General features: G+C 43.2%; 1 protein-coding gene across 1 annotated transcript in view; it reads right to left on the reverse strand.

Annotated features, from left to right (window-relative positions):
- The window catches only part of IL15RA (interleukin 15 receptor subunit alpha), a 46,458-nt gene extending 19,356 nt beyond the window's left edge, over positions 1-27,102 (reverse strand). Inside the window, exon 1 of the mRNA XM_087873192.1 lies at positions 26,892-27,102. Coding sequence (XP_087729318.1) covers positions 26,892-27,093 — 202 coding nt within the window. The 5' untranslated portion in view covers positions 27,094-27,102. The remainder of the gene's footprint in view (positions 1-26,891) is intronic.
- Positions 27,103-27,843: the final 741 nt, after the last annotated feature.

Raw genomic sequence — 27,843 nt, forward strand, 5'->3', positions numbered from 1 at the left:
CTTTTCTACATAATGAAAAGCATTTTTTTTTTTAAAAGAAAAAAGAAAAAAAAGATAATATTCTGCGTTTCCTGTTTCACAACTACGGGGATTGCAATCGCTGGTTTCTAGCAACAGTGATCAGCGAAGGAAGGAAGTTCCTTCAAGGGACAGGGAAGAAATCTCAGCAAAAGGAGAGTTTTACGTCAAGCGTCCCGAATGCACGCTTGCAAGTTTATGCGTGGTTTTTGCCATCTACAAGTTCTCTCCCTTCTTTCTCCTGGTAGCCCTTCTGGTGAGAAATCTCCTTTCCCCTTCGAAGAAATCAGTTCTCCTTCTCACCCCCAGACTCTAAAAGCAGATCCTTTGCTGATTTCAGGTTTTTATCCAGCTCAGAAATGGAGATACCGCTGCATTGTGTGGCTAAAGGGAAATTGCAAAATAGATATTTCCTTTTTTTTATTTATTTTTTTAAATTCTTCCTGTGGACTGCTCCATCACTGGAGGCTTTTAATAAGAGATTAGACAACCATTTGTATGAAATAGCATAGGACAGTGATGGCTAACCTTTTTGCCATCGTGTGCCATGAGAGCGGGGGGAAGGGGGAGTCACGCGCATACATGCCTATACCCATAATTCTATGCACCCCGCCTGCGCATTCGTCCCCCTCACCCCCCCTCCGCTCCAGGCATGCGATGGCCCGGTGGGCCTGTTTTTCTCTCTCCCCAGGCTCCAGAGCCTTTCTTGGAGTCTGGGGAGGGCGAAAACGGTCTTCTCCATCCCCCCAGAGGCCCTTTGGAAATGGGCCATTTGCCAACTTCCAGTGGGACCAAAAGGCCCTTTTTTTGCTCTCCCCAGCCTCCAGAGCCTTCCTAGGAGCCTGGGGAGGGTGAAAATGGCCTTCCCCACCCCCCACAGGTCCTCCGGAGAATGGAAATGGCCTGTTTGCCAACTTCCAATGGGCACAAAAGTCCGGAAAATCAAGTGGCTGGCACACGCATGCACACCAGAGCTGAGCTCGCGTGCCCACCGATATGGCCACGCGTGCCACCTGTGGCACACGTGCCATAGGTTCGCCATCACGGGCATAGGATTTTCTGCTTCAGCAGAGGGATGGACTAGAAGACCTCCAAGGTCCCTTCCGACTCTGTTAATTCTGTTATATTTTTCATTTCATTTTCATTTTATTAAATTTGTATACCGCCCTACTCCCGAAGGACTCAGGGCGGTGAACAGCCAAATAAAATACATATAATACAAATGTTTAAAAAAACCGTTAAAATACAATTAAATAATTGGCTCAGAGAACGAAATTTAAAACCCCCAAATTCGTAAGACAAAATTTAAAATTTAGAAATTTTAAAAAGTTTAAAAAGTTTAAAAGAGAGGTTAGGCCATATCTTGCTTGAGCCCCGAATCAAGAAATAAACTCAACCTAAGCAGGAGCCTTCCCTACCTATCTTTCCAAGGGCTACAGGTAGTCCTCGACTTATGACCACAACTGAGCCCAACGTTTCTGTTGCTAAGCGAGACAGCTGTTAAGTGAGCTTTGCCCCATTTTACGATCTTCCTTGCCACCGTTGTTAAGCAAATCGCCGGCGTTGTTAGCCACGTGCTTGCTCAGCGCATCCGGCTTTCCCCGTTGACTTTGCTTTCCGGAAGGTCGCAAAAGGGAGATTGTGTAAACTCCAGTGACACTGCAACCGTCATAAATGTGAGACAGTTGCCATGCATCTGAATTTTTCATCATTGAACTAAGGGGATGCTGCAAAGTGCGAAAAAACGTTCCGAAGTCACTTTTTTTATTTTTTTCAGGGCCGTTGTAACTTTGAACCGGTCACTAAACGAATGGTTGTAAGTCGAGGATGACCTGTATTGCTTGACCGCAGCAGAGGTGGCTCGGCTCCTTATGGCCAAGCAGCCGGTCGAAGTAATGTACACAATCAGCTATGCAAAGAAAATTACAAGCAGGTGGCATGCTTCATTGCCACTGTGCAATACGCCTACCACCCAAGTCTTGTAAGAGTTTGTCGGGTGGATCTACTCAATGTGCAACCTTAAAGTTAATAATCAACTCCGTGACGTTCCTTGCAGATTTGCCCATGTGTGCACCCACACCCAGCCTTTGTGGTTCTTTAAGGACTCGGAATATTATGCGTGCCCTGAATGTGGGCTACTTCAGTTTAAATCAGGGTTCCTTTCCATCAAAGGTGCTCTCTATAACTCTTGCCTTTTCCTCTCCACCCCTCCTCTTCCGACAGAAGAAAATTATCCGTAGTTCAAGATTTTGGTGCCGTCGTAACTTTGAACGGTCCCTAAACGAACTGTTGTTAAGACGAGGACTACCCGTACAAGTGACTTAGGAATGTTTTTCAGACTTACGACCAGAAGTGGGTGTCACATACCGTAACAACCGGTTCGCCCAGCACCGGAAATGTGAGCACGCGGGCACCGTCCATGCATGAGTGCAGTGTCATAAAACATGGGAATTTGCTCATGCGTGCGGCGTCAAAAAAACACGGGAACTCGCTCTCACACGCCGTCCACACATACGTGCAGGGTCACAAAACACGGGAATTTGCTCCGTGCAAGTGTGCGGCGTCAAAAAACATAGTGATATAGGACGGGATTGCACCCAGGCAGGTGGATAGAGCCCCCTACAGATTTCAACTACCAGTTCGCCCAAACCGACAGCAGCCCACCATTGCTTACGACCATTGCAGCATCCCCGTTCTCGCATGATCAAAATTCAGATGCTTCGCCACTGATTCACATTTACGATGGTTGCAGCGTCCCGGGGTCATGCGATCCCCTTGTTGGTGACCTTCCAACAAGCCAAGTCAACGGGGACTTGGATTCGCTTAACAACCATGCTATTCACGGAACTGCTCCAGCAATTCACTTAACAACGGCGGCAAGCAACATGCAGCAAAACTCGCTTTTATGATTATCTCGCTTAGCCAGGGAAATCCGGGGCTCCTTTGTGGTCGTAAGTCGAGGACTACCCGTGCAGCTCACCTGCGTGAGCGAGGAACAGAGTCAGGGAGAGAGAGAGAAAAAAAAATTCAATGCACGAAGGGAGGAAATAGGACGTGCAGCTGTCTGGCAACTTTGCCTCGGTTTCCTTAAAATCACATGTTCTTTGAGGAAAAAGGAGAAGGGGAAAAAAAAAATCTTTTTATTTATATTTGCAAGAACTTCACCGGGAAAGGGGGGTGAAGGCAGAAGAGTGTAGAGGGTTTTTTTCTTTCTTTCTTTCAATGAAATGATTTCATTTCAGGAAAAAGGAAAGTAAAAGATGTGGGAATCACGTCATGCGTTGGTTGATTTAATCGCCAGATTATCCTCCCTGCTGCTGGAAATTGGGGAAAAAAGGTTCTGGAGAGTTCCTGGGCTGGAAATGGGGGGGGGATGGGAGGGAGAGAGGGGTTACTGGGGGTGTGTGTGGGGGGGGAATGACAGGCCCTGGAAGCAGGTGGGAAATTCCCCCTCCCCACAGCGGGTGGGTGGAGGAGGATGTCCAATTATATTCAACTGTAAGGGAGACTTTGCAGAAAAGTTGCAGAGGAGAGCAACTAAGATGCTCTTAGTCATCCAGGTCATGATTATCCCCCAAAAAAGGGGCTTTTTCAGGAAGCCACTGGACTTTCTGGGGGTTTTTTTTATTTATATGAATCCTTTCCATTCCTCACTATCCGGTCAAAACTGAAGAAGCTTCTTGGATGAGAAGAGAAACGTCGTCAAAGGAAAAACAACAACAACAACAAAAACATCGTCCAGTGGCCTCCTGAAAAAAAGCACAACTAAGATGATTGAAAAACCTGGGAGACTAAAAACATTAAAGACTTTTAGAATAGCTTGACCGTCGCTTTAAACGTACGCCGATTACATTAAAATGAAATTTCGTTGCAGACGGCTTCTTCTGCCTTTCCCTACCCCGGTTAAGTTTTGGCGACGTTTCGACGAAGTCTCATTCGTCATCTTCAGGCTGGTGTTTTCGGCTTCGTGCTTCTAGGAGCATTTGCTCCTAGAAGCACGAAGCCGAAAACACCAGCCTGAAGATGACGAATGAGACTTCGTCGAAACGTCGCCAAGACACTTCCAATTTTACGCGGGAGAAAACCTGAATAACCAAAGACAATATATATATATATATCTCCCCCTCCTTTTCAAAGAAGAGAAAAAGAGAGAAATGATTTTGAGTTTCCAACCTTGCAGCTGTTAACGGTCGAATGGCTGCTAAACGAATTGTTATAAGTCAAGGACTACCTGTACATCTTTGAGAAGTGGAGAGCCTGAAGGGGCGAAATGTGTGCGTTGATCCTGGAGATGGTTGGAGGCGCCCCCTCCCGCTGCAAATCACCTGTTTCAATTGCTGAGCCCCCTCCCCAAATGTGCTAATGGTGCCACTCAGTTTTGGAGAGCATCTATAGTACTATAGTCAATCAATCCCCCTTTTGCCACAGAAATGTGGCAAAAATATAAGGAAGGAAGGAAGGAAGGAAGGAAGGAAGGAAGGAAGGAAGGAAGGAAGGAAGGACGGAAGGAAGGAAGGAAGAAGAAGAAGAAGAAGGAAGAAAGAAAGAAAGAAAGAAAGAAAGAAAGAGAAGGAAGGAAGAAGAAGGAAGGAAGGAAAGAAAGAAAGAAAGAAAGAAAGAAAGAAAGAAAGAAAGAAAGAAAGAAAGAAAGAAAGAAAGAAAGAGAAGGAAGGAAGGAAGGAAGAAGAAGGAAGGAAAGAAAGAAAGAAAGAAAGAAAGAAGGAAGGAAGGAAGGAAAGAAAGAAAGAAAGAAAGAAAGAGAGAGAGAGAAGGAAGGAAGGAAGGAAGGAAGGAAGGAAGGAAGGAAGGAAGGAAGGAAGGAAGGAAGGAAGGAAGGAAGGAAGATAGGTAGGTGTCAGTGTTCCAAGTAACACCCCCAATCAGTGGTGAAATCTAAAATTTGTTACTACCGGTTCTGTGGGCGTGGGGGGTAATGTGACTGGGTGGGGGTGGCCAACTTTTTTTTTACTTTTAAAAGCTTTTTTTCGGCAGAAGAAAAAATGCTTTTAAAGTAAAAAAAAAACCTCTGATGACCGTGCGGCTCAGTTGGGCATGGTGGGGGGGAGGCGGGGATTTTTGCTACCAATTCTCCGAACCATCGCTACCAGATCGGGCGATCCGGTCCGAACCGGGAGCATTTCACCCCTGCCCCCAACAAAAGAAAACTCAGAGGATAGAAATTCCTCAAAGTTCCATTTTATTAGAGATGTAATACTGGTACTTTTGGGAAAACCCGAATCTGAAAGCTTCCAAGTTTTCCCTACACATAGGAAACTCCAAGTCCCTTGGTCTTTATACTAGAAGTCCCCTAGAAACTGGACCGAAGCGAATTAGAAAAATCTATATATATAAAAGCGAAAACCACTCACGCCGTAACCACAAAATCTCCAGAACCGTAAAGCCTACAAACTTGAAATTTGCCACATATGTTCTTCTTGGCTTCTAGGGGCTCACTAAGAAAGGATTTTTCAAAATGACCATCAGAGCATTAGTATTTCCTATATTATTATTAACACGCTCTGATGCTAATTAGTTAGACTTTCTACTCCCCCTCCCAACCTGAAAATAACTCTGGAGAGAAGGGAATAGGATAGGTGAGGCTTCTGTGCGGCAAGCCTGAGGGACAGAAAGGGATAGGATAGGTGAGGATTCTGAGGGGCAAGGCTGAGGGAGAGAAGGGGATAGGAGAGGAGAGGCTTCTGTGGGGCAAGGCTGAGGGAGAGAAGGGGATAGGAGAGGAGAGGCTTCTGGGGGCAAGCCTGAGGGGCAGAAGGGGATAGGATAGGTGAGGATTCTGTGCGGCAAGCCTGAGGGGCAGAAGGGGATAGGATAGGTGAGGATTCTGAGGGGCAAGGCTGAGGGAGAGAAGGGGATAGGAGAGGAGAGGCTTCTGTGGGGCAAGCCTGAGGGACAGAAGGGGATAGGAGAGGAGAGGATTCTGTGGGGCAAGCCTGAGGGACAGAAGGGAATAGGACAGGAGAGGATTCTGAGGGGCACGCCTGAGGGACAGAAGGGGATAGGACAGGAGAGGATTCTGTGGGGCAAGCCTGAGGGACAGAAGGGGATAGGAGAGGAGAGGCTTCTGTGGGGCAAGGTTGAGGGAGAGAAGGGGATAGGAGAGGAGAGGATTCTGTGGGGCAAGGCTGAGGGACAGAAGGGGGATAGGATAGGGGAGGATTCTGTGGGGCAAGCCTGAGGGACAGAAGGGGATAGGAGAGGAGAGGCTTCTGTAGGGCAAGGTTGAGGGAGAGAAGGGGATAGGAGAAGAGAGGCTTCTGTGCGGCAAGCCTGAGGGACAGAAAGGGATAGGATAGGGGAGGATTCTGAGGGGCACACCTGAGGGACAGAAGGGGATAGGAGAGGAGAGGATTCTGTGGGGCAAGGCTGAGGGACAGAAGGGGATAGGATAGGGGAGGATTCTGTGGGGCAAGGCTGAGGGACAGAAGGGGATAGGAGAGGAGAGGATTCTGTGGGGCAAGGCTGAGGGACAGAAGGGGATAGGACAGGAGAGGATTCTGAGGGGCACACCTGAGGGACAGAAGGGGGATAGGATAGGGGAGGATTCTGTAGGGCAAGGCTGAGGGACAGAAGGGGGATAGGATAGGGTTCTGTGGGGCAAGGCTGAGGAAAAGAAGGGGAGAGGAGAGGCCGATCTAACTATTCATTAATTTTCAAGCTGTAAGTGTTGATTTATCAAGCCCCATCACATACGATAGTTTCATAGCACACAGGTATTCAGCTAGTAGAAGAATATGGGGAAGTAGCAGGACTGAAAATAAATAGGGATAAGATAAAGATTTTAGTTAAGAATCTTACAGATACACATAAAAGAGTGTTGAATGGAAAGAATTAATATACAGATAGTTTAAAAAAGTGAAGTGCCTAGGAATACAACTAACAGCCAAATGTGCAACAATTAAAGAGGATAATTACACGAATCTGATGAGGCAAATTAAACTAGATCTGGAGAAATGGAAAGATCTGCCACTGTCATTATCCGGAAGAATAGCCACTATAAAAAATGAACATTTTGCCAAGACAACTATACTTATTTCAAACAATACCAAGAAAACTGGAGAAAAACTATTCTGAAGAATTAAATAAAATAATATTAAGATATGTTTGGTTAGGGAGAAAAAAGCAAGAATAGGCTTGAAAATGTTGCAGGAAACCAACAAAAGAGAGGGGGCTTTGGACTACCAGATTGGGAATTGGACTACCAGGCCTCGGTACTCACATGGGTGAAAGAATGGATCATCAGAGCCCACTGTAACAACATTGCCAAAAAGGCATTAAGAGTTGTTAACCGAATCTTGCTAGCTTCTTCTCTGGTAATGTTGTACTACTAACTAGAGCATACAAAACATTTGCTAGACCAATTCTTGAATACAGCTCATTCTGTCTGGAACCCGCACTGCGTATCGGACATTAATATAATCGAGAGAGTCCAGAGATATTTCACGAGAAGAGTCCTCCACTCATCTACCCGCAATAAAATCCCTTATGCCACCAGACTTGAAATTTTGGGCTTAAACAACTTAGAACTACGCCGCCTTCGGTCTGACCTAAACGTAGTACATAAAATTATCTGCCACAATGTCCTACCTGTCAACGACTACTTCAGCTTCAACCGCAACAATTACATGAGCACACAATAGATACAAACTCAAGGTAAACCGCTCCAAACTCAATTGCAGAAAATACGATTTCAGCAACAGAGTGGTCAATTCCTGGAATGCACTACCTGACTCTGTGGTTTCGTCCCCAAACCCCCAAAACTTTAACCTTAAACTGTCTACTGCCTACCATCTCTGTCCTAATGTCTCCTTTTATCAGGGGTGAAATGCTCCCGGTTCAGACCGGATCGCACGATCCGGTAGCGATGGAGGTGGGTGGTTCGGAAAACCGGTAGCAAAAATCCCTGCCCACCCGATACCCATCTGAGCGCACAATCATCAGAGGCTTTTTTTTTTTACTTTTAAAAGCATTTTTTCTACAACCTCTTTGGCCGAAAAAATGCTTTTAAAAGTAAAAAAAAAAAGCCTCTGATGATCGCGCAGCTCAGCTGGGATCCTCAAAGGCTTTTAAAAGCCTCTGATGATCCCAGCTGAGTTGCCTGATCGTCAGAGGTTTTTTTTCTTTTAAAAGCCTCTGACGATCCAAGCTGAGTTGCCTGATCGTCAGAGGCTTTTAAAAGAAAAAAAAGCCTCTGCCGATCAGGCAACTCAGCTGGGATCGTCAGAGCCTTTTGAAAGCATTTTTTACAACCTCTTCGCCGAAGAGGTTGTAGAAAAAATAGTTTTAAAAGTTAAAAAAAAAAAATGGCCATGCCCACCCAGTCACATTACCCCACCACCACCAAGCCACACCCACAGAACTGGTAGTAACAAATTTTAGATTTCACCACTGCCTTTTATACATATCCATAATTATGTTTATACTTATATCTGTTATCTAATACATGCTTGACTAAATAAATAAATTAAGTAAAAAATAAGCTTGAGACACACAAGATTATTAACGTTAGAAGAGCATGATCTCCAACCAGGCTGGCACACCTTCTTATGGTATGGGAAGAATAAAATACACAGTTATTTTCAGAGACACTATGTTATTAGGAATGCATTGTTCTTAGTCTGGTTTAAAATAAAAGAACAACACTATTTGAAAATACCAATCTGGCTTTCCACTATGAAAGCGTTGGTTACATCCTAATGTTATTAACATGGAAAAAAATCGTAAGATGTAAAGATATTTTGAATGACAAAATAGGGGAATTAAAAATTAAACAGGAACTTATTAGCCAAGGGGTAGGCATTGCATGCATGTGCCACCTATGCAGATACAATCCCGTTACGAGAAAGATGCTAAAACATATGGTTTTAATAAAAAATTAACAGAACTAAACCAGATAGTAACTGGAACAGATGATAAACTGATAAGGAAATTATATTGTTACCTATTAAGTATTAAACTTGAAAATGAGTAGGTAAAGGAGACAATGATTACCTGTGCTAAAAACTTTGGATATGCAATAGAATTAGATAAATGGCAAAAACTATGGGATAGAAATATTAAATTGACTATGTCAACTGCATATAAAGAAAATCTGAATAAAATGTTTTATAGATGGCATTTTGCACTGGCAAGACTGGCAAAAAAGTATAAAGACAGATCTGCTAAATGCTGGAAGTGTAATCAATCATCTGGTCCATACTACCATATGTGGTGGACATGCCCAAAAGCAAGAAAATACTGGACGAAAATACACACGTGGCTGGAAAAAATGATAAAACAACATATAGATTTGAAACCAGAAATATTTTTCTTGGGCATTCTACTGGAAAAATATGATAAAAGGACTATATATCTGGTTTTGCATATACTAACCACAACTAGAATTAATATGGAGAGTTGTTAAAGAAGATGATGTTAAGCATTATTGTTTATTATTATATTATTATATTATATTATTGTGATGAATATTACAACAAATATGTGGATTATGACTGTTTAAAAATAACTGTACCCAGATCACACTGTCAGCACTTCAACCTGCATTTACTGTAGTGCTAAGAAGGAGAAGAGGGGGCAGCTGGCAAGAGGACGCTTGACTTTTCACCTACTTATTTTCCCTGAAGATAATATCCCCTAGGAGATGAGATGGGAGGGGAGACATTCCTGGGAGCTGAAGTACTAGATATGGGGAGAGTGATTTGGAAGAGGGCCAATGAGACGCAGAGAATTGGGGAACGGAAAGGGAAGGTTTGGGGTCAGGAAGTCAGTGTTGGCTACGACATAATCAGGGACAGACTGTCGTGCTTAATAAATGAAAGATTTCATCAAAGACTATCTGTTTGGAAATGCAATTTATTTGAGACGACATCGAAACCTGACACACACACTGTTTGATGGAAATTGAACGTTATATAAATAAAATAAATAAAACATGGCCCAAAAAAAAAAAAAAGGAAAGTCCAAGTCCATGCCTAACACCGACATGTCCATCACACGGTCCGATCAATATACCGTCCCAACTGGAGATGCCTCCCAGTCACACCCCTCCAGGTGCAGGACAAGATGTCCTTGACTCTCAGAGAAAGGAATGTTGTTAAGGCTATATATCTCCCCTGCTTGCTCCATACAATCCCCCCTCCCAGTTTCCCACAGCACTAAATGTGATAGCCCTGAAGATCCAATGTAAAAGATGGCTTCCAGGCCTGACAGACGGACAGAAGGAAGGAAGGAAGGAAGGGAAGGAAGGAAAAGAAGGAAGGGAAGAAGGAAGGGAGGGAGGGAAGGAAGGAAGGAAGGAAGGAAGGAAGGAAGGAAGGAAGGAAAGAAAGAAAGAAACAAAGAAAAGGAAGGAAGGAAGGAAAGAAAAAGAAGGAAGGAAGGAAGGAAAGAAGGAAGGAAGGAAGGGAAGGAAGGAAAAGAAGGAGGGGAAGAAGGAAGGGAAGGAAGGAAGGAAGGAAGGAAGGAAAGAAAGAAAAAAAGAAAGAAAAAAAAGGAAGGAAGGAAGGAAAGAAAAAGAAGGAAGGAAGGAAGGAAAGAAGGAAGGAAGGAAGGAAGAAAAGAAAGAAAGAAAAAGAAGGAAGGAAGGAAAGAAGAAAGAAAAAGAAGGAAGGAAGGAAGGAAAGAAAGAAAAAGAAGGAAGGAAGGAAGGAAGGAGGGAGGGAGGGAGAAGTGAAGGAGGGAAGTATTAACACTTTACTGGCATAAAATGCCCCTATTTTGATCACATCAATTGCCAGAAGGCTGCTAAAATCCTAAGCACGAGAACGGTTGTTTTAAGTCCTTTTTTTTCCAGAACTGTGGTAACTTTTCAACAGTCGCTAAACAAATGGATAAATCGAGGGCTCTCCGTCCTTCTTTAATTCCACCAGAAATGGACCACAATTATAATCTTTGAGCCTGTTATGGTCATTAGAGACTTCCAAAATAATTAGATTTGCAAAAGTCAGGGCTCCAGATAAAATGAAAACAAGACATTATCATTCCTCTCTAAAAATAAAAAAACCAGAGATAAAAATCTTGAATCTTCCTGATACATGAACTGATTCACCTTTTCTTGGAAAGAATGCAAATAGTAATATTATTAATAATACTAATGATAAAGTGGTTTTTACTTTCTCTTCTTATTTCACAATCACATTTACAGAGAAAAGGAATTTACTCAGCTTTTACTCCCAACACAAGTTCATGTAGTAGCCACCACCTTCCCTACCGTTTGTAAAAGTTTAGACTTTTTCCTCCGCTGACAACCCCAATCGAGCCCAAAGCGAGACAGTTGTTAAGTGAATTTTCACCCATGTTACGACCATCCTTGCCACAGTTGTTAAACGAATCACTGCACCAGTTAAGTTAGTCACACAGTTGTTAAGTGAATCTGGCTTCCTCGTGGACACTGCGACCGCCATAAATACGAGGCAGTTGCCAAGCATCTGGATTTTGACCACGTGACCACGGGGATGGTGCAACGGTCGTAAGTGCGAAAAACGGCCATAAATCACTATTTTCAGTGCCATTGTAACTTTCAACTGTCGTCGTAAGTTGGGAATGCTGCAACGGTCATAAATAGGAGCCACTCGCCAAATGGCTGAATTTTTGATCACATGACGAGGGGGATGCTGCAACGGTCATAAGTGTGGAAAACGGTCATAAGTCATGACCGTTTTCAGTGCCGTGGTAACTTCGAACAGTCACTAAATGAACTGTTGTAAGATGAGGAGGACTATCTATATTGGAAAGTTTCCCAAACTGGAGGGAGATTTTTCATCTCTGGAAAGACTTTGAAAGCAAGAAGACAAAGAAAGAGAGAAATAATTTTGAGTTTCCAATCTTCCTAATCTCTTCTGGCTTATGCAATTCAGCCCCGGGTTGAAAATATAGTAGAAGATATTAATGTTCAGCGGGTAATATTATTTATGATTTTCTTCTGTCTTGGGCCAAAGGTTAGCCCGGATTGCTAGAAAGAAAAGACTTTGGCACTTCCCAATTCCAAAGGTTATTACCCCCACAATTGTGATGACAAGCCAGCAGGGTGGATAAAAATCAATGATTTAAAAAAAAAAAAAAATCAGATTTTTTTTTATTTAAATCGGATTTTTTTATTTAAATTGGATTTTTTTGATTTTTATCGAATTTATTTTAATAAAAAACTTTTGGGGTAAAAATCTATCGTAAGATAGTTTTCTATTTAAGATACATAAATAATTTAGTTTATTCAGCATGAAATGGAGCTGAGTTATATAGCAGGAGGCTGTATATTCTGCAACACTGGGACTATCGGTGAGTCAACAGTGGGTCAAAGGAGTAGCAGAGATGACCGTTGCTCTTTAAAAATTATGATTTAAATTGAGTTGATTGAAATCAAGCCTTTTTACTCGTGATTTAAATCATGATTTAAATTGTGATTTAAATCAACTCGATTTAAATCAAACCCACCCTGAAAGCCAGGGCTTAATTTTTGTGATAAGAAATGAATAATTTTTGATTTTGATTGCCAGACAGGCTGAATTCAGCAGCTGCAATCCATTTTTTAAAAAATATCCGATCCATTTTAAAACCTCGTGTTATTTCTAACTTTCAAACGCCTTCCCGGATTGAAAAGAAGAGATTATTATTATTATTATTATTATTATTATTATTATTATTATTATTATTATTATTATTATTATTATTATTATTATTTATTGGTTAATCTTTAGTGAGATTCACAGCCTTTGAGGCTGGTTAATATTATTATTATTATTTAATCTTTAGTGAGATTCACAGCCTTTGAGGCTGGTTAATAGCTCAGCAGCTCGAGTCCTAACCAAGGACCTAGGAACTGTTAAGGTATCGTCGGAGGATGTAAGCTGTTCCGAGTAAGGTGGTTTTTTGTAGAGTCAAAATGTTCAAGTCCGGCAAATTTAGAATTTCTAAGTAGCGGGGTAGCCCTTTGGGTATTGCTCCGAGGGCTCCAATTACAATCGGGACAACACACGATTTCTTTTTCCACAGTCGCTCAACTTCAATTTGTAAGTCCCGGTACTTTGTGATTTTTTCTTGCTGCTTATCTTCATTATTATTATTATTATTATTATTATTATTATTATTATTATTATTATTATTATTATTATTATTAAATCTTTAGTGAGATTCACAGCCTTTGAGGCTGGTTAATAGCTCAGCAGCTCAAGTCCTAACCAAGGACCTAGGAACTGTTAAGGTATCGTCGGAGGATGTAAGCTGTTCCGAGTAAGGTGGTTTTTTGTAGAGTCAAAATGTTCAAGTCCGGCAAATTTAGAATTTCTAAGTAGCGGGGTAGCCCTTTGGGTATTGCTCCGAGGGCTCCAATTACAATCGGGACAACACACGATTTCTTTTTCCACAGTCGCTCAACTTCAATTTGTAAGTCCCGGTACTTTGTGATTTTTTCTTGCTGCTTATCTTCATTATTATTATTATTATTATTATTATTATTATTATTATTATTATTATTATTATTATTATTATTATTATTATTATTATATCTTTAGTGAGATTTATTTGTTTAAATTTCTATACCGCCCTTCTCCAATGTAGGACTCAGGGCGGTGAACAGCCAAAGTAAAAACAAGACATACATACAAACATACAAAGTCTAAAAACTGTTTAAAATAATTAAATAATTTTGGCCGTGATTAAAACATTCCAATTTAAAATCCATTTAAAATTTGACTCAAGCCAGCCCAGCTAGTTGGAATAAATGGGTTTTCAGGGCCCGACGAAAAATCCGGAGGTCTGTTATTGTACGTAGCTCTGGGGGGAGGTTGTTCCAGAGGGCGGGCGCCGCCACAGATTGACAGCCTTTGAGGCTGGTTAATAGCTCAGCAGCTCGAGTCCTAACCAAGGACCTAGGAACTGTTAAGGTATCGTCGGAGGATGTAAGCTGTTCCGAGTAAGGTGGTTTTTTGTAGAGTCAAAATGTTCAAGTCCGGCAAATTTAGAATTTCTAAATAGCGGGGTAGCCCTTTGGGTATTGCTCCGAGGGCTCCAATTACAATCGGGACAACACACGATTTCTTTTTCCACAGTCGCTCAACTTCAATTTGCAAGTCCCGGTACTTTGTGATTTTTTCTTGCTGCTTATCTTCAATTCGTGCATCACCAGGTATTGCAATGTCAATGAACCATCCTTTTTTCTTTTCAACTATTGTTATGTCAGGTGTGTTGTGGACCAAGTGCCTGTCAGTCTGAATCCTAAAGTCCCACAAGATCTTGAGTTTCTCATTCTCTAAAACTTTCTCAACCTGATGTTCCCAGTGGTTTTTGCTGTACTCAAATCCAAACTTCTGGCACAATTTCCACTGAATGATTTTAGCAACACGGTCATGGCGTTGTAGGTAGTCAATTTGTGAAATTTTGCTGCACCCACTGATCAGGTGGTCGACTGTCTCTTCTTTCTCATTGCAGAGGCGGCATTTGCTGTTGGTGGTAACATGTTGAATTTTTGCCTTCATACAGTTTGTGGCTAGGGCTTGTTCTTGAGCTGCCAAAATAAAGCTTTCTGTTTCTTTTTTCAGTACTCCTGATCTTAACCAGTTCCAAGTTAGTTTCTGGTCAGCTTTGCCTTCAATACTTTTCAAGTATTGGCCATGCAGAGCTTTGCTTTTCCAATTTTCAGCTCGCTGCTCAATTACTTCTTTCTTATATTCTGCTTTTGTTTTAGTTGTCTTTAAAAGGCCTCCTTTATTTACTTCCTTAATCATTGGTTCTTCACTTTTCTGGATGTAATCATTCAAGCTGCATTTTTCTTCTTCCACAGTCTGCTTTACTTGTAGGAGTCCTCGACCACCCTCTGCTCTTGGTAAATATAATCGGTCAACATCACTTTTAGGGTGCAAGGCATGATTCATTGTCATAAGCTTCCTTGTTTTTCTGTCCAAATTGTCTAACTCCATCTGGGTCCAGTCAATTATTCCTGCAGAGTATCTAATCACAGGTATAGCCCAGGTATTTATGGCTTTTATGATGTTTCCTCCACTCAATTTGGACATTAATATCTTACGAATTCGCCGAATGTACTTGGCTGAAGTTAATTCCTTGACTTTATTATGCATTAAGTCAGAGGCTTCTAAAATCCCCAAGTACTTGTAGCCTTCTTCTGATTTTACTGCCTTTATCATTTCTTCATTCTCTAGTTCTATTCCATCCTCTTCTATGTTCTTGCCTGCTTTGGTTGCTATTGTTGCACATTTGTCAATTCCAAACTGCATACCAATGTCTTGGCTGAATTCTTTTGTGTTTTCAATTAATAAATTCAGTTCAGCTTTTGTTTTACCAAACAGCTTCAAATCATCCATGTACATCAAGTGCGAGATTTTCAGTCCTTTCTTTGCAAGAAAGAAAGAATTATTATTATTATTATTATTATTATTATTATTATTATTATTATTATTATTATTATTATTATTAGATTATATTTTAACCCCGCTTTTATTACTCAAGCAAACGAACATATGTAAATACTCCTTCTTCCTCCTATTTTTCCCCACAACAACCCTGTGGGGTTGAGCTGAAAGAAAGAGATTGGCCCAAAGGCAGCCAGCAAATTTTCATTCCTAGGGCGGGATTAGAACTCACCGTCTCCTGGTGATTGGTCCAAAGGGACCTAGCTGGGTTTCATGCAAAGGGTGGAACTAGAACTCAGAGCCTCCTGGTGATTGGACCAAAGGCACCCAGCTGGCTTTCATGACAGCTGAGGAATTCTGGGAGTTGAAGTACACACATTTTAAAGTTGCCAAGGTTCTGACACGCTAGAATAAGAACAGTTGGGTGGCAACTTTCGGATGATTTCTCTCTCTCAGTGTTAGGAACAAGAAGAGAAGGGGAAGGAAGGAAGGAAGGAAGGCCAGGAGGGAGAAAAGAGAGGGAGGGAAGGAGGGAGGAAGAGATAAGGAAGGAAGGAAGGAAGGAAGGAAGGAAGGAAGGAAGGAAGGAAGGAAGGAGAGAGATGAGAATGGACGGAAGGAAGGTCAGGAGGGAGAAAAGAGAGGAAGGAAAGGAGGGAGGAAGGAAGGAGAAAGAGATAAGGAAGGAAGGAAGGAGAGAGATGAGAATGGTAGGAAGGTCAGGAGGGAGAAAAGAGAGAAAGGAAGGGAGGGAGGAAAGGAGGGAGGGAGGAGAAAGAAATGAGAAGGAAAGGAAGGAAGGAAGGAAGGAAGGAAGGAAGGAGAGAGATGAGAATGGACGGAAGGAAGGTCAGGAGGGAGAAAAGAGAGGAAGGAAAGGAGGGAGGAAGGAAGGAGAAAGAGATAAGGAAGGAAGGAAGGAGAGAGATGAGAATGGTAGGAAGGTCAGGAGGGAGAAAAGAGAGAAAGGAAAGGAGGGAGGAAAGGAGGGAGAGAGGAGAAAGAAATGGGAAGGAAGGAAGGAAGGAAGGAAGAGATGAGAATGGATAGAAGGAAGGAAGAAAGGAAGGGGAGAGATGAGAATGGACGGAAGGAACGAAGGTCAGGAGGGAGAAAAGAAAGGAAGGGAGGGAGGAAAGGAGGGAGGGAGGAGAAAGAAATGAGAAGGAAAGGAAGGAAGGAAGGAAGGAAGAAAGGAAGGAGAGAGATGAGAATGGATGGAAGGAAGGTCAGGAGGGAGAAAAGAAAGGAAGGGAGGGAGGAAAGGAGGGAGGGAGGAGAAAGAAATGAGAAGGAAAGGAAGGAAGGAAGGAAGGAAGGAAGGAAGGAAGGAGAGAGATGGGAATGGATGGAAGGAAGGAAGGTCAGGAGGGAGAAAAGAAAGGAAGGGAGGGAGGAAAGGAGGGAGGGAGGAGAAAGAAATGGGAAGGAAGGAAGGAAGGAAGGAAGGAAGGAAGGAGAGAGATGAGAATGGATGGAAGGAAGGAAGGTCAGGAGGGAGAAAAGAAAGGAAGGGAGGGAGGAAAGGAGGGAGGGAGGAGAAAGAAATGAGAAGGGAAGGAAGGAAGGAAGGAAGGAAGGAAGGAAGGAGAGAGATGAGAATGGATGGAAGGAAGGAAGGTCAGGAGGGAGAAAAGAAAGGAAGGGAGGGAGGAAAGGAGGGAGGGAGGAGAAAGAAATGGGAAGGAAGGAAGGAAGGGGAGAGATGAGAATGGACGGAAGGAAGGAAGGTCAGGAGGGAGAAAAGAGAGGAAGGGAGGGAGGGAAGGAGAAGAAAGAGATGAGAAGGGAAGGAAGGAAGGAAGGAAGGAAGGAAGGAAGGAAGGAAGGAAGGAAGGAAGGAAGGAAGGATAAACTAAATACCTTGCTAAGAAAACTGCAGGGAAACCATGTTGCCAGGCCCAACAACCAGCCGAGAGGCTCAATTAAAGAAACACACAGAATATCCCCAATTGCATCTGATTCCAAAAGATTCTTGCATTTTAACCTCATGGAGAGCCAATTACCCTGCGCTGTCATTCACAGCTAGACCCCTGGATGGTCTGGGAGGGTTAGGGAAGCTAAGGAGGATCAGAACTGCCAGGACTCAGATAGGAGCCCAAATTTGGAAATTAGATGGGGAAGGGACTTCACCCCCCACCTCCATCCCCAAATTGGAAGAGAGCCTTTTAACCCCACACCAGAGGGTGATATTGGACCAAAGGCAGGATAGCAATCAAAATAACAGAATAAGAGAGTTGGAAGGGACCTTGGAGGTCTTCTAGTCCAACCCCGTGCTTCAAGCAGGAGACCCTGCCTATACCATTCCAGACAACTGGCTGCCCAATCTCTTCTTTGAAACCTCCAGTGATGGAGCACCCATAAACTTCTGGTGGCAAGCAGTTCCACTGGTTAATTGTCCTCACTGTCAGAAAATTCCTCCTTAATTCCAGGTTGCTTCTCTCCTTGATGAGTTTCCATCTATATCATTTCTTATCCTGCCCTCTGGTGCTTTGGAGAATAGATTGAGTCTTCCCTACTCTGGGGCAGCCCCTCAAATATTGGCAAGATTTATTTCTTTATTATTATTATTATTATTTTCACATTTTTGAACCTCCCGTCTCCCACGGAGCGGAAAAGATTAAAGATTAAAAGAAGGATTTGATTAGGGAAGGAGCCTGCAAACTCTTGCCCAACCGAGAACATGGAAGAATTTATAAACAACCTGAATATTAATTCATGCTTTAATCTATTGCTGAGCACATTGTAAGCCGCCCTGAGTCTCCGGAGAAGGGCGGCATATAAATCAAATTTAAAAATAATAAAAAAAAAATCTCAGGCTCTTGAGCATGGACAGAGTTTTCAGGATAAAGGCCACTACTTAGCAAACCCATAACACAGTTTCAACTGTTTTTTTTTTAATTTCCATACCTTTTATTTCTATGTCTTGTCTAATATTTCTATTTAACACTTCCAATGTCCATATAAATAGCAAAGGGGGATAATGGATATATTCTTGTCTTGTGCTTTTTTTAATATTAAAGTTCTCTGTCATATCCCCATCATCTTTGCCGTTTTTTTGTGATATATGCCTTAATCATGTTAATAAATCTCTCACCAAAGTCCATAGATTTGAGTTGTAATAACATCAATTGCCATTTTACGTTATCAAATGCTTTCTGCGCATCTAAGAAAATCAACGCCATTTGTTTTCCAGGATGTGTTTTCGTACTTCTCCAGTGTATTTAAAATCATTCTCATATTGTTTTTAACCTGTCTCTTCGGCAGAAATCTTGAACCCAGACAACACAGTTTTAACTGAAAATGGAATTTTTATATGTTATAAAATAAAAAACTTTATGAAATAAAAAAAACCCCCACAGTTTCGACTCTGGATTAGTTTTAAAAGGAAATCGGCTGGGCTTTTAGCACAGATAGTCCTCGATTTACGCCCACAATGGGCCCCTAAATTTCCCTTGCTAAGCGAGACAGTTGTTCAGTGAGTTTTAGGATCTTTCTGGCCATGGAATCATTGCAGCGGTTCAGTTAGTAACACGGTTGTTAAGTGAATCTGGCTTTAGAAGTTCATAAAAGGGGATCCAACTTTAAGGTCTGTAAAACTTCAACTCCCAGAAATTCTAGCCAGCAATGAGAAGGAGGAGGAGGAGGAGGAGGAGGAGGGAGGAGGAGGAGGAGGAGGAGGAGGAGGAGGAGGAAGAATATGCTTTCTGAGCTTGGTTGTTTTCTTGTAGACCTTTCATGACCCAACTAGATAACATCATCAGTGCTCGAAAGGCCTTATATATAAACAGAAAGCAAACCCCACTCCTTCTGGCACTGATTATATTCCCTAGTTGGGTCATGAAACATCTGCAAGGAAACCACCAAGCCCAGAAAAGACCAAGGACTCCACGCTCCTCCTCCTCCTCTTAATATTCCCTACTTGGGTCATGAAAGATCTGCAAGAAAACAACCAAGGTCAGAGACCACCAAGGACCCCACAGCCCTCCTCCTCCTCCTCCTCTTCCTCCTCCTCTTCTCCCCAAACCCCACTCCCTTCTAGCACTGTTGATGTTCCCTAGTTGGGTCATGAAACGTCTGCGAGAAGACCACCAAGCTTAGAGAGCACCAAGGACCTCAGTGTCCTCCTCCTCTCCCTTTTCTCCTCCACAAACCCATTCCCTTGAGCACTGATGATGTTCCCTAGTTGGGTCATGAAACGTCTACGAGAAGACCACCAAGCTCAGAGCGCCCCAAGGACCCCACATGTAGAATGGCTTTTCCCTGGATGTGTCCATATCACAAAACACTGAAAAACAAGACATTTCCGAGCAACCTCCCCGAGTCCCTCGGGAGAGGGGGCAGTATATAAATATAATAAACTATAACGATAACGATAACTAACCGAGATCTTCAAAGTTTTCAAAGTACAATCAGTCCCAAGGAAACCCAGAGGCCACCATAACACGTTCTCATATTTGTTCCGACGTGTTTCCTACAAGATACCGACAACTCTTGCCAAGCGTACAACGGATTGGAATTTAGGAGGTGATTAATCTTTGGGAAGAGAAGGGAGAAATATTCAAACGGGGTTAGGCTCAAACGGAGGGAGGAAACGAAGGGAAGGAAATTTAAGAGGGAGCGGCTGTAAATCAGGCATCTCGAGAAGAACGGAACACCCGGAACAAGATAAAAAAAAAAAAATTGGCTTCGAACAGCACATTGTTGGAAATGTCCAACGTGGGTGTAAAAAATTGGATCCCAAATTCAAGCATGTCCTGACATCATCCCAGAACTGTCACGGAGATCAACAACATCCTGAAGAACAGGAATCAAATCCTGAGGTCTTCTAGTCCAGCCAGCTACTCGAGCAGGAGCCCCTACCCCCATTTCAGACAAATGGCTGTCCAGTCTCTTCTTAAAAGCCTCCAGTGATGAAGCATCTACAACTTCTGGAGGCAAGTTAATTGATATGAGATTAATTGATCTGAGATTAAAGAATAACAGAGCTGGAAGGCACCTTAGAGGTCCCCTATATAGCAGTGTTGGCTAATGTTTTTGCCATCACGTGCCAGGAAGGGGGTGGGTGGGGCAAGGGAGGTTTGCGCGCACGCGTGCCCACACCCATAATTCTATGCGCCCCACCCCACGCATGCGCGCATGACCCCCCCCTGCTCTTGGCACGTGATGGCCTGTTTTTTCTTTCTCACCTGGCTCCAGATCCTCTCTATGCATCTGGGGAGGGCGAAAACAGCCTTCCCCATCCCCTCAAAAGCTCTCCGGAGGCCCGAAACGGCCCATTTCCCAACTTCCAGTTGGACAGGAAGTGATGTTTTTTTGTTGTCCCCAGCCTCCAGAGACTCCCGGAGCTAAGCTGGCGTGACATGGTGACATGGCTCCACATGCCACCTGTTGCACGCGTGCCATAGGTTCGCCATCACGGCTATATACCATTTCAGACAAGGGACCAGTCTCTTCTTAAAAAACCTCCAGTGTTGGAAAACCCATAATTTCTGGAGGCAACACGTTCCGCTGGTTAATTGATCTGAGATTAAAGACTAACAAGAGCTGGAAGGGGCCTTGGAGGTCATCTAGTCCAACCCCCTGTGCCCATGAGGTCCGAAGGTCACAAGAGAATCTTTTTTTAAAAATTAAATTTTATTAATTTTTTCAAGTTATAATCAACACAAGACAAAAACATTATTTATACATACAAACAAAAAACATACATTCCCTCCCTCCCCCATTCATAACACTAAACATAAAAAAAACCTCACGTCTATCCCGGCAGATACTATTCCTGCCCTCATCAATAAATAATTATGCCCACAACACAGAATAAGGTAAGTAATCCCCAAATGTGATTTTCATACAATTATCTTTCATTCTAAATAAGTATATCTCTCTTCATTTTTTTATATATATATGTATTTTATTTTATTTTTATATGCCGCCCTTCTCCGGAGACTCAGGGCGGCTTACAATGGGTTAAGCAATAGCCTTCATACTTTTGTATATTTTATACAAAGTCACCTTATTGCCCCCACAATCCGGGTCCTCAATTTACCCACCTTAGAAAGGATGGAAGGCTGAGTCGACCTTGAGCCTGGTGAGAATTGAACTCGCAGTAATTGCAGGCAGATGGATGTTAAATGCTGCCTTAGTAGGAGGCATTAGCCTCCTACGCCACTCAGGCTCTTAACATATTAACCTAGGCCCTCAGTTCATCTCAATCCTTTTATTCAACCACTGGTACCAACTGTCCCAACTTTGAAAAAATTCAGAATCTTCTTTTTCTTTCAACCTATACGTCGTTCTATCCGCCTCAGCGCACTCTAATACTTTGTTTATAATTTGGGCACTAGCTGGTATCTCTTTTCCTTTCCACTGTTGGGCAAACATTATTCCAGCTGCTACTAAAATATGTAGAGTGAGATACCATTTTTTCTTGCTCAGCCCCTCTGGGCGAATACCTAGTAAATATATCTCAGGTTTCCATTAGTAATTTCCTTAATTCAGTTCTTAATCCTTCTCCCATACATCTTTGCCATTATACAAGTCCACCATTGATGGAAATACGTACTTCTGGTTTTCCCACATTTCCAACGTAACTCTGATGCACCCGGAAACATTTTAGCAATTCTTGCTGGTAGGAGATGCCACCTATACAACATTTTAGATGCATTTTCCTTGAAAGACGTTGCCATAGTCATTTTAATATTTCCCCCCCCCCCCACATTTGTTGCCATTTTTCTAGGGGGATCGAGTACCCAAAATTCCTCCCCAGGCAATCATTGTGTCTTTTACAACCTCCTCTCCTATCATTCGTTCAAGCAATTGTTCATACATTTTGGCTATGTATTTATGGTCCTCTCCCAATAATATATTTTATCAAAGCTCTGTTTATTTATTTATTTTATTTATTTTATCATATTTATATACCGCCCTACTCCCAGAGGACTCAGGGCGGTGAACAGCCAAGATAAAAATACAAATAACATACAAAAGTTAAAAGCTATTAAAAAGTAGATTAAATAATTTGGGCTCAAAAACAAATTTAAAAACATCCAATTTATGTAAAACATTTAAAACCCAATTTAAAAGGGAGAGTTAGGCCAGACCAGCCTGTTGGAATAAAAACGTTTTTAGGGCGCGGCGGAAAGTGCGTAAGTCTTGGATCCTCCGTATCTCCGGGGGGAGCTCGTTCCAGATGGCGGGTGCCCCCACAGAGAAGGCTCTCCCCCTGGGGGCCGCCAGTCGACATTGTTCGGCCGACGGCACCCTGAGGAGCCCCTCTCTATGGGAGCGTACTGGTCGGTGAGAGGCTACTGATGGCAGAAGGCGGTCTCGTAAGTACCCAGGTCCTGAGCCATGGAGCGCTCTAAAGGTGGTAACCAAAACCTTGAAGCGCACCCGGAAGACCACCGGGAGCCAGTGCAGCTCGCGCAGGAGGGGGGCTCACATGGGAGCGCCACGTCGCTCCCATCACCACCCGCGCGGCCGCATTCTGGACCATTTGGAGCCTCCGGGTGCTCCTCAAGGGGAGCCCCATGTAGAGAGCACTGCAGTAGTCCAGGCGTGAGGTGACAAGGGCGTGAGTGACCGTGCGTAACGAGTCCCGTTCCATCACATATATCCCATAATTCCATCACATATATCCCATATCCCACATATATACCAAGAGCCTTGGTAGTACAGTGGTTTAATGCACCCTGTAATTAACACAGCTGCCTGCAATTTCTGCAGGTTCGAATCTCTCCAAGGCTCAAGGTTGACTCAGCCTTCCATCCTTTCTAAGGTAGGTAAAATGAGGACCCAGATTGTGGGGGCAATAAGCTGACTTTGTATAAATATACAAAAGGATGAAGGCTATTGCTTAACGCACTGTAAGCCGCCCTGAGTCTCCGGAGAAGGGTGGCATATAAATCAAATTAAAAAGAAAATAATAATAATAATTATCTCTATCTCTCCTGTGACGAGATTGAACTGTAGCAAAGGTCCACCAATTTAGCCTAATTCCTTTATCAACCAAATCTCCCTTAGATCTTAATATCCCTTGGGCATCCACAAGATCTTTATATCTAAAAATGTTACCCTGTTCAAGAGTCGTTGGGTATGTCGTCGCTTCTATTGCTGAGAACCAGGTTGGGATCTTGGTATAAAATTTTCCTCTAAGTATGCCCCAGGTTTCCAGCAGTATTTGCCTTAGATAATGTCTCTTGAAATACTTGAATTTTCTCTCTCCATAGGAGTGCATGCCAGATATGTTGTAGGTCGTGTCCTTCTAAATCTAATAAAGACCTCCTCTTCAATAAGACCCAATCCTTCATCCAGGCTAGCAGTGAAGCTCGATAATATAGTTCCCAGCAGGGGAGACCGAAGCCCCCCCCCTCTATGCTCTTGTAACATTTTGAGCTTCACCCTAGGCAGCGTGGATTTGATTTAAATCGAGTTGATTTAAATCACAATTTAAATCATGATTTAAATCACTAGTAAAAAGGCTCGATTTAAACCAACTCGATTTAAATCATAATTTTTAAAGAGCAGCTGTCATCTCTGCTCCTCCTTCGACTTGCTGTTGACTCACCGATAGTCCCAGTGTTGCAGAATATACAGCCTCAAGCTACATAACTCAGCTCCATTTCATGCTAAATAAACTAAATTATTTATGCATCTTAAATAGAAAACTATCTTACGATAGATGTTTACCCCAAAAGTTTTTTATTAAAATAAATTCGATAAAAATAAAAAAAAAATCATATTTAAATAAAAAAAATCCGATTTAAATCAAACAAATCTGATTTTTTTTGATTTTTTAAAAAAAATCATTGATCATTGATCCACCCTGACCCTAGGCCTCTTCCCCTGCCAAATAAATTTCAGCACGACTCGATCCGGTCGCAAGAGAATCTTGAATCCAGACCCCGGGAAGTACAGGTGGTCCTCGACTTACGACCACAAAGGGAGCCCCACATTTCTGTTCGTTAAGTGAGTTTTGTCAAACTTTACGACCTTTCTGGCCACGGTAGTTAAGTGAGTAACGTGGTTGTTACTCACTTGGCTTGCTAAAAGGTCGCCAAAGGGAATCCCATGAACCTGGGACACCGTCATAAATATGAGTCAGTCACCAAACGTTTGAATTTTGATCACGTTGACCTTGGGGATGCTGCAACGGTCGTTAAGCGTGAAACACGGTCCTAAGTCACCTTTTTCCGTGCCGTCGTAACTTTGGAACGGTCACTAAATGAATGTTGTAAGTCGAGGACTATCTGTAACGATGCTACTCTTCTCAGTCCTGGTTTGCCTCACTTGGACGACTGGTAGTCCTCGACTTATGACCGCAATTGGGGGCCAGAATTTCCATTGCTAAGGAAGGCACAAAGTGAGTCCAATACCCAATTTTATGGCTTTTTTGCCATGGTTATTAAGTGGATCACAGCAGCTGTTAAGCGAATCCAGCTTCCCCACTAAGTTTCTTGTGGAAGCCGGCTGGGATAGTCGCATGACCCAAAAAACTGCAATCCCCATAAATACAGTTAGTCCTCAACTTACAACTTTCATTTACTGACCGTTCAAAGTTGCAACGTCACTGAAAAGAGTAAACTTAGGACCATTTTTCAGACTTATGACCATCGCCGCATCTCCACGGTCACGTGATTTGCATTCAGACACCTCGCACTTATGACGGTCGCAGCGTCCCCGGGGTCATGTGTTCCCCTTTTGCGACCACCCGAAAAGCCAAGTCTCACTTAACGACCGCGTCCCTAACTATAGAACTGCAGCGACTCACTTAACAACGGTGACAAGAAAGGTCGCAGAACGGGGCCAAAAACCCACTTAACAAACGTCTCACTTAACAATAGAAATGCCGGGCTCCATTGTGGTCGTAAATCGAGGTCTACCTCCATATGTCTGTTGCAAAGCATCAAACTTTCAATCCCCTGACTGAAGGGACGGTCGTAAGTATGAGAACCTGGCATAAGTCCCTCTTTTTTTAAAAAATTTGATTTATATGCCGCCCTTCTCCGGAGACTCAGGGCGGCTTACAATGCGTTAAGCAATAGCCTTCATACTTTTGTATATTTATACAAAATCAGCTTATTGCCCCCACAATCCGGGTCCTCATTTTACCTACCTTAGAAAGGATGGAAGGCTGAGTCAACCTTGAGCCTGGTGAGATTCGAACCTGCAGTAATTGCAGGCAGCTGATGTTAATAACAGTGCTTTAGTCTGCTGCGCTACCAAAGCTCTTTTTTCCAGGGCCCATACCTTCGGTTCGGTCACTAAATAAAACAATCATTCATTTAGCGACCAAAGGTACCGGCCCTGGAAAAAAAAAAACACCAGGTCCATAACTACCAACCTTGTCTTCCTACCTACCTTTCACCTGGCCTCGCCAGGTGTTCGAAACCAGTCCTCCCAACAACACCCTGGCTAGGTTGCCTGACTCGGTGGCTCAGTGGCTAAGACACCGAGCTTGTCGATCAGAAAGGTCGGCAGTGTTGCCAGGTGTCCACTCTTTGAGCCGACAGTCCACTCTTTTTTTTCACATTATGTTCACTATTTTTTTTTTTTCACAAAATAGTGGACAATTTTTTTTTATTCAAAAGCTTTACGACGAAATGAAAATGCAATTTAACATTTTACCTATTATTATAATATAGTTGATGTTTTTGAATTTTAAGTCAAGTTTTGAAGTGATCATTTTATTTATTTATTTATTTATTTATTTATTTATTTATTTATTTATTTATTTATTTATTTATTTCCAATTTATATACCGCCCTTCTCCTTAAGGACTCAGGGCGGTGTACAGCCAGAGTTAAAAAAAAACCCATGAAATATAAATATTAAAAAACAATTTATATATATATATATATACACATATATATATATATAGTAAGAAAATTGATATACACATATACATATACATATACATACATACATACATACATACATACATATATATATATATAAAATATATATATATATATATATGGCCCAAAAATTAAAAATCCCAAACCAGTTTAAAACATTTAAAAATTTCTTCTTGAGCCAGCCCACCTTGCTGGAAAAAGTGGGTTTTAAGGGCACGGCGGAAGGCGCTTTTCATACGGGTTTAAAATGTTGGTAAGAAAATATATAATTTAATTGTAAAATATTTTTTATTTTATTTTTTTTTACTACTGAACCCCACTCCCCACCCCCCCACCCCCCCCGCTTGTCCGCTATTTTTTGGGAAGCAGACCTGGCAACCCTCCGGCGGTTCGAATCCCCGGTCTCCTGCCTGAGCGGTGGGGTTGGTCTAGACGACCTCTTAAGACCCCCCCCCCTTTCCAACCCTGTTAATAGAACCCTTGCCAGATAGGACAAGAGTCCAAGCGTCCAGCCCTTGCTTGGCTGGGAAATCACAGCCCCGACCGCTTGGCTGGCAAAGCGGCTGCGGGGCTGATCCCCCTTAATCCACCGGCCCTGAGATGGTTGGGCACTCTGCACGCGCCCCGGAACCCCACTTACCGGGACCCAGATCCGAGAAGACAGCAGCGGGAGAAGAAGAAGAAGCAGCAGGAGCCCGATCCAAGAACAGTCCCAGAAGGAGCAGGAGCAACAGCCGCTGTCCGGGCAGCCAAGACCGGGTTGCGCCAAGCGGAGACCCCGCACCCTTCTCCAAGCCGGGGGTCGCGGGACCTCCGAGGAGCGCAGCAGCGCAACGGAGCATGGCACCTTCGCTCACCGAACCGCTGCTGCGCTCTCGGCCGCTTTCTCTTTCGCTTTGCGGTGGCACCCGGGGCGGGGATTGCGCGCAGGAGGCGCGGGGGAATCCCTCGGAGCTTGGGCAGGGAACCACCTTCCCGATTCCCGGGCGCGGCTCGGGGGTCCCAAGCGCCAGAAACCCCCCAACCCCACCCCACCCGTGCCACTCATTTGCAGCGGGCGCCAGGTTGGGGAAAGACAAAGCGGAGGCTGGGGCTGTCTTGAGACGCAGCGGACGGGGAGGAGGGAGGGATTGCAGAGGGAGGGTTCTCGCCTCCACCCGGCTTCTGACGACCCTCCCTTGACACGTGGAGGGGAGGCTGATGCGTGCAAAGGAGGAGCGGCTGCTGCAGCTGCTTTGGGCTCCGTGGGTTGCGCTCACGCGGGGAACGGGGGCGCATCCATTGCAAGCGGGGCTTGGCAGGACCCCCCCTGCGTTGCCTTGAGTCCCGGGGGCTCCCGAGAAAGGGAACCTGGCATGCTCTCAGGCCAGGAAACCAGGTTATCCCGGGTTATCCCGGTTGCTTTGAGAGAGGAAGGATGTGTTGTCTTTTTCGGCTGGTGGGTGTTTCTTTTTAGCTTTTTTTTTTATTATTTCTAAAAGGGTCAAGCAGGAAACCACAATTTTATTTATTTTATTTATTTTTAAATAATTTTTATTGAGTATAAATATTAAAAAAGACAAACGTAACATATACATAACAAACATTTATAC

The sequence above is a fragment of the Pantherophis guttatus genome, chromosome 7 (genome assembly GCF_059756535.1).
Source record: "Pantherophis guttatus breed Tessera chromosome 7, ASM5975653v1, whole genome shotgun sequence".
NCBI lineage: Eukaryota > Metazoa > Chordata > Lepidosauria > Squamata > Colubridae > Pantherophis > Pantherophis guttatus.